The sequence below is a fragment of the Thunnus maccoyii genome, chromosome 11 (assembly GCF_910596095.1).
Source record: "Thunnus maccoyii chromosome 11, fThuMac1.1, whole genome shotgun sequence".
In the NCBI taxonomy this organism is placed as follows: domain Eukaryota; kingdom Metazoa; phylum Chordata; class Actinopteri; order Scombriformes; family Scombridae; genus Thunnus; species Thunnus maccoyii.
In genome coordinates, this window is record NC_056543.1 from 27,253,389 (window position 1) to 27,260,960 (window position 7,572).

Genomic DNA, 7,572 nt, shown 5'->3' on the forward strand with positions numbered 1-7,572 from the left:
GTAAAGAAAAATACAAAAATAAGAGCACTGTTTAATAATAAAACAGTGTTCAGAGGCATTGGTTCATAATATATGCTGAAGAAAAAATGTCTGCTAAAGTCAGTTTTTAATGGGATTTGTTCAAACTATACACTGTATATAGATCTTTATAAACAGTCTATGGTTCAAACCATTAAGTTTTTGTGACCAATTCCCATGGAAATATTGCCTGTTCTTGTCAATTAAAATGAGCTTAATTAAAAAAAGGAAGAAAAAAAAAAAAAAAGAAAAACAGTCAGGCAGTGACTAGACACTAGCCGACGTAAATTGTATGAGACAACACTAGCTAAAGGCCCTACCTCTGACGTATTTTTGAGCCGCTGGGTTGCGGTGATTTGTGATATCTCCATTTCTCAGGTCAGGTCGGAGGGTTTTTGGAGGACAGTTCAGCATGGCCCTGAGGGGGATCCGGCTGATCATCCCGACGGGAACAAGTGCTCTCAAAGCTGTGAATGCTGTACAGAAGGTACGCAGAGAACACGCAGGAACACGGGCCTTTATTTCTCCTTCAACTTCACAAGGGCAAGCTAACTAGCTAACTAGCCAGCTAGCATCACAGTTGGTCCGGTTTGTTTGTAAAGTTGTTTATAATGTTATTGGCAGTCGAGAAGACGGCTAAGTAAACATTTAATTATGTTATTGACGCATACATAATGCTCCTAGTCAAGATATGTTGTATATGCCGGTTCCAACCAAAATCAGTCAGTTTAGATGTCGTCAGCTCCATTTGTCACCTGAACGGTTCTCTGTGACTCTCAGTGCAAAGTGTGTCAAAGCCTGTTTTTTTAATTGTTGTCCAAACGGTGTGTTGCATGTCAGCATGTGATCTCATGCGCAAGTGTAGGTTTGATTTGGAAAGTGGTGGGGACATAAATTTGGCAGGGGATCTGGGGGTCCTGCCCCAATATTTAAACGGGATTTCCTGTAATTCTACTCAATATAGGCCTATACACCCTCAAGTTCATGTGTATGACCTAAATACATGTCTTCGCCTCTTACTGATATAATACAATACACATAATAAATAAATAAATTAATGTAAACAAAAAATCGCAATACTCTTTTATGACGCACATATATATGGCACACTATAAGTGTATATAGTAGCAAATGTCATTTTCTGATAGATGTAAAGCAAGTGATCTAGCTCAGCCTTTTACTACATACGTAGCTACTTACATTTACCAAGAAGTAAAACCTTATTTCTCTCATTTTCCTGACGCCCATAATGATAATCCAGACTGCTCAATTATGAGTAAATATTTCAGAAGGTTCAATCGGAAAATAATTAATTGTAATGTTAATTACAGTAATTCTGTAGCCTTGAAACTGGGGAAGACAGAATAGCAAACTAGCAATCCTGGAAGAATTAATCATGCTGCTCTTGTTTGGCCAACCAGTATGATTCTCATGAGGAGAAGAAGAACAATTAATGTTAGCCAAGTGAAATGTAATGGCACAAAATCACCCTACAGCACACCCTGTCACAGCATTTAGTTTTCTAGCTAACTACGTTATCTGTTAATGTTAGCAAAGTATACTAGCTACTAGTATAACGTTCAGATGTCTTAACTATTTTTGTTTGTACAGTGCTAACTTTAGCAAGACTGCTACAATTCCTGGTCTGTAGTGAGTTAGCCAGCCCGGGGCCAGCTGTGGCTTTCATATCACTGAATAATCTATGCGTTGAATTTGATATTGGTAACATACATAACAATTCTTCCTCTGATTGACTGGTACTCATTGCCTTTATTGGTTAGGTTTAGGCATGAGGAGTGAGATGTTTAGGATAAGTAGCTTATATCAGGCTACTTATCTGTTTTTATTATCTACACTAACCATTTATGCAAGTTAAATTGTGCTCAGCAAGAAGCACTCACCTCTCGTAATGTTTGTTATAATGTGGGAAACAAAATGTAGCTTATAAGTTGGCAGTGCATCTATAGCTTGTTTTTGGATGTTATACAATTATTCTCAATCCAAAAGTGGCCCATATTCAACCTGCTTTGTTATTTCGTACACACAGTATGTTCAGTTTGTGGCTAAATATTGTATAAACTGTTTGGTCACACAGTTTGACCAGCCTGCCATCAGTGAGGGTACTGCAACAACATTCAGTGTTTCCTCTAGCTACTCTTGACAAGCTAACATTTAAAACTATTAATTTCAGAAAAATCAGTGAAGAAATGTGAATTTACATAATATAAGACAAAAAGGACCGAAGGAACATATAGCCTACTGTGTAGAACATTCAATTTAAGAGAATTTAAGGCTTTTAGGAGGACACCTATGTGTTCTGTTAGTGTTTTCAACAGCTGCCATTATTACGAGAACTACGACGCATTTGGCTGAGATTCGCCAGTTAACAGGGTCACTTGCTAAACTGAAACACCGGAACAATAAAATGTTTGTTGAAAACAACGTTTAAATCCAGTATTTTTACAGAATGTGACTGAATCACGGAGCAACGCACGTACAACAAAGCTGTCGTCATTACAGACAAATGTACATTCAGCTGTCAGTTTATTAGGCACACCTAACTACCAGTTAGACAAAATATCAGAAACATTTCATTAAAGTGAAGTATAATTCAACAGCACCACAAACTACAGCTTCCAAATTGGCCATGAAGTTGAATCAGAACCTCACTAAAACAGTTTCAACAAAAATTGAACATTATAAGTCCTTAAAGATAGGATTTGTTGCAGTGCTGTTGCATTAGACTGCTTTAGTTTTAGTTAATTGTAACTAATAAACTGCCAGATGATATACTGCAAATACAAGTTTGCTGTTTGTTGTTGTCACAACAGTTTTGACAGAAAGAATCATAAAACAACAAAGCCCATTACGCTGTGTATCCCTTAGTCACGTCTGTGTTAACACGTGTTTATTCTTAAAGTATGCTCTTTTTGTCATCCAGGCAGGTGTTCACACAAGCTCAGTGAGAAGCCTACGGTATGGCTGGTGGGCCTACGCGCTGGGCGAGAGGACGACGCCACGGTTTAACCATTACAGCAAAATCATCTCTGTGGATGGCAACCTGGCCTCAGGGAAAGGAGCGCTGGCCCAGAATCTGGCTGACAAGCTGGGTAACTATCTGACTGCAAGCAACCTTCATTAGAGTTGTCACCAGGATACACTCAACCAACCTGTGATTTCCACTGGTTTATCATCATAAAGTAGATGAATGAAGACATTTAGAGGCTAAAATGACCAGTGCCAATATTGTAAAATTCTGGTAACGATGTATCAGCCAACATTTGTTTTAACATTAACTTACAGCTTAGACATGTCTGATGGCTGATATGCCCATATTGATTTGTCTGCAGTACTCTAATCTAAAAAAAAAAAAAAAAAAAGAGCCAAACAATCAATGGTCACACTCTACTAACTGTATTGAAGACATACTCTGACATTTTTGGAAATATGCTCGGTTGTTATTTCACTTGGAGTAATAACTTCTGTTTCTGTATCTGCAGGGATGCACTACATGCCTGAGCCCGATACTTTCTACTTGGACAAGATGACAGCAGAGAAGGAACCCCTCTCTGTTGACTTCAATGGGATGTGCAGCCTGGAGAAGTTCTACACAAACCCCAAAGCTGCTGATGGAAACAGCTACAGGCTGCAGCTGTGGATGTACACCATGAGGCTGCTCCAGTACGCTGATGCCATCGAACACCTGCTCACCACAGGTATCGCACGCTCTGAGGGAACGCACAGAGGTTCACTGTAGTTTCCTTTTCTCAGCTAACAAAGGACAACCACAGCGTGAGATCAGGATAAGTCCAAACTAATGCAGACATGTTTTAAAAACGCCACTTACATTAATGACACCCTAACCTCCCATGTTTTCTGTCAATCATCTTCATCCTGATCTTCTGTGTTTTAAGGCCAAGGAGTGATTTTGGAGCGATCCCCCTTCAGTGACATGGTCTTTCTGGAGGCCATGATGAAACAAGGCTACATCAGGAAGGAGTGTGAGTATAAATATGTCATTAACATCAAAGATGGCGCCAAACGGTATTAAATGAACCTCCCACTTAAAAATTGTACATATGAAGCACAACCATGAAAGCAATTGTCTTGATAAGTTTTTCTCTCTCCTGTGGCTTGCAGGTGTGCAGCACTACAATGAGATCAAAGACATCAGTATCTGTGAGTTCCTGCCCCCACACCTTGTCATTTATGTGGACCTGCCAGCTGAGGAGGTGCAGAAAAGGCTGAAACAGAGCGGCAAGGTAGGGGAACGCATGCAGCCACACCACAGGATACTGTCTTCATTGTAGGATACTGATTTCTGGTATTTCAGTCTCGTTTATTAACTAACTTTGAACAAAGGTCATTACCATTTTCAGTTGGAACAACAGCCTAATCCAAATGAAAACCACCTTAATCCAAATGAAATGTTGATATTAAAAGGATGGTGTAAAGTGGGATGTTTTAATCAGGCTTTTTAGGCTTAGCATTAGTCATTGATTAAAATGGAATCTCTGTATTCCCAGTCCTATCTTCAGAACGTGCCCTTGATGTATCTGAAGAGCATCGAGGATTGCTACAAGAAGTCTTTCCTGCCCAAAATCAGGTAAGCAGGTGAACGTATGGATGGTAAATGTATGGTGGTGTATTAGATCTCTAACCATTGTCAAATTACATATGATTCAAACATGGTTCATATGTAATGCGACATTAAAAACTAACTTTGCCAGTTTGTGGTTATTTTTAGCCATGTCGGCACTGTTTAAAGGCTAATTAGCAACACACCAGCTTGTTAACATCGCCATTGAGAGCATCACGCTGACATCATGTTATCATTTAGCTCAAATCTGGAGCCTAATTACGGCCTAACAGAACTGTAACGCATCTGTAGACTCTTCATCTTATCACACCTGAAGTGCTCGAACCAAAGTTTGTGTCTTTCTTTCAGCGAAACGTCAGAACTGCTCGCTTACGATTCAACCCAAGCACAAGATGTTGAAAGAGTAAGACTCGAATGAACAGCAGCTCGTTAAATACAAATCTTGTAACTGTTTTTGTAGAAAGCTCACTCATAACGTCGTATCCACAGGTGGCAGAGGACATCGAGTACTTGAAGTTTGAAAAAGGACCTTGGCTGGAGCAAGATGATGTCACCTACCACCACATGAGGATGCTGTGAGTTGTTGATTGCCGTTCTGCGTTTCCACATTGAAATGCAAATTACACAGGAAGATCTGCAAAAGTCAAATTTCCACAAAAGTATCACAACCGCTGCCTCTGATTGTCGTAGTCATTATGGATAAATATGCAAAGTACCTGAAGGGAATCACACGGAGAACAGAAAAGGCACTTTTGTTTTGATTTTCACTTCTGTTCAGTTCAGACTTTTATTTTCCCTGCCAGAAAAGCATAAAAACATGAACACAATAAGACTATTAAAAACATTAAAGTGCTGGTCATATACACGCAATAGAGAATACAATAAAAGTTTCATGAAGAATATGGATAAGATAAATTGATGCCTGTGTGCTTGTCTTTTGGACTCCAATATTAGCCATCATGCTGGGTTTTCAACACTCTGCTCTAATTTGATTGTATTTCTGTCTCTTTACAGTGTGGAAGACAAACAGAGGGTGGCATCCCTGACCCACATACCAAGGTTTCTGCCAGAGATAACAATCGGGGCCCATGATTATGATGAAAAATTCTATGCCTATAAATCGGTATGTAGACACAACATGTTCATTCTTATTAGCTGGTCTTGCCGGCGACCTTTTTTTTGTTGCATGTCATTCCTCAGCTCTCTCTCTCTCTCTCTCCACTATGATGAATCTGAGAAATGTTGAAATAGACATAAAGAGAGCACTGCTGCTTATTTACATGCTCCATTTTAGTTATAATGGAGATATAAAGGGTCACAGATCAGGCTGTTTATATTCAATACAGAAAAAAGTTAATTTGCCCTAATGATCTTGGAGATCAGCTCAGCACATCCCTAATGTTGTTAACTGCAGTGTCTCATTAAGCTGCAGGAGAAATAGTTTCTTATTATTTATTGTGTTGAGCACTTAATGAAAAGCTGGAGCCTTCGTCTAAATCCTTACTGTTCTCTTTATAATTAAATACTTTTTATTGTTCTACCCTTTGTAATGTGAAGGCTGTGCAGTACTGTCAGCCTGATGGATCTAATTTTTTTTCTCCGCTGAAATATTGAATGACTCCATAGTTACAAGACGGCAAATGCCAGATGTGGAATATGCTACAAGGCTTGTGGTATCAGTCTTGCAGGGAAACATTTGGGTCTGACCTTTTCTGTTTATTGACTGGAGACTTTTGTCTCCCCCCTGCTGTAAAAATCTGGCTGCATAATGCTACAGGAGGCTGTGACCTGACATTTTGTTCTGAGCCTGGATCTCAGTGGAGAGAATGAGAACTGTGACACGTGGTAGCATCATCTCCCTCAGCATGTTTGAGCTGACAAAGTCATGCAAGGACATTTGCAACGCTGATGTATTGCAGCTTCTGTTGTACATTTTAATAGCAGTTAATTTGAATTCATTGAGATAAATGAATGAAAACTTTCCACAAAGCCTAAGCTGTTCTTGTTAGAGGTTATTATATGCATGCCTGCTGGTTTGAATGTGCAGTCTTTTTTTCTTTTAGTTTAATTGTCAGTCTTGGTTTTCATTTTAGCTCCCTGGGAAGAAGTATGCCGCTGGTTATAATGCAGATGTTGGAGACAAATACATCTGGCTGAAGTGAATGAGTCCACATGTGGTTAATGAATCTGAATCAACCCTCGTCATTGGCTGATAAACTCCCTGGGCGAACTGTGGACTTCTTGTCCGTGTTCGTTCCACTTGTCCTCTGTTGTACATCCTAAATAATATGTATTAAAAAAAAATAAAATTCAAATCTATTAAAGTCTTGTCTTTTGTTCTAACTCTGCATCCAGATATGATCATATACATATTTCACACACACATATTTACCATAGAGAGTGAAATACATATAAATAAGCCAATAAATTGCAACATACTAATTTTTGTTCTCATGGTGAGTGTAATTTGATTTTTTTTTTTTTTTTTTTTTTTTACTTTATTATAGATACCTTCATTTCAAAATGTCCCTTCCAGTCATGTGCTCCCAGCCTCTCAGCAATCTCAACAACCTGTTTGCTCTGTTAGGTCTACTTGTTTAGTAGAAGATCCTAGTGTTCCATATCTCTGATTTGAGTTTTATTCTGAGGCTGGGCTCAACCTCCCCTCTGAGAGCGATGATTAGTTTGTGTTTGCCTTTGCTGCAGGAGGCTCTTGTTCTAATTAAAAACTGATCATCGGATACGAGGATATAGGGGGCTCAACAGCTGAATGTGCCGGAGAGATGAGAGGAAATCCCCAATAACTTGCTTCCTGCTGCTGGGGTGTAGTGAAGCTCTCACTCAATTACACCTCCTGTTTCAGTTTTAGCTCCCTTTTCACCACAGTGTCCAGACTACACAATCTAGTCTATCTGTATTAGATCGCTCACCGTGGTTCTTAGAGGGTATAGAAC

The 7,572-nt window shown here is 39.2% G+C and overlaps 1 protein-coding gene across 1 annotated transcript; it reads left to right on the plus strand.

Annotated features, from left to right (window-relative positions):
- Nucleotides 1–332: 332 nt before the first annotated feature.
- Nucleotides 333–6,942, plus strand: ndufa10 (NADH:ubiquinone oxidoreductase subunit A10). Its single transcript, XM_042426408.1, has 10 exons — nt 333–505; nt 2,960–3,128; nt 3,519–3,734; nt 3,933–4,019; nt 4,159–4,280; nt 4,545–4,624; nt 4,967–5,021; nt 5,108–5,193; nt 5,633–5,741; nt 6,712–6,942. The coding sequence occupies exons 1-10, from the start codon at nt 431–433 to the stop codon at nt 6,778–6,780; spliced, it is 1,068 nt and encodes a 355-aa protein (XP_042282342.1). The 5' UTR covers nt 333–430; the 3' UTR covers nt 6,781–6,942.
- The last annotated feature ends 630 nt before the right edge of the window (nt 6,943–7,572 follow it).

What these genes read in the sequence shown, in the direction of transcription:
- ndufa10 (XM_042426408.1), top strand. Translation starts at nt 431, where the DNA reads ATGGCCCTGAGGGGGATCCGGCTGATCATCCCGACGGGAACAAGTGCT. An exon ending in TCTTTCCTGCCCAAAATCAG is followed by an intron (nt 4,625 to 4,966) that starts GTAAGCAGGTGA and finishes TCTTTCTTTCAG; the next exon opens with CGAAACGTCAGAACTGCTCG. An exon ending in TACCACCACATGAGGATGCT is followed by an intron (nt 5,194 to 5,632) that starts GTGAGTTGTTGA and finishes GTCTCTTTACAG; the next exon opens with TGTGGAAGACAAACAGAGGG.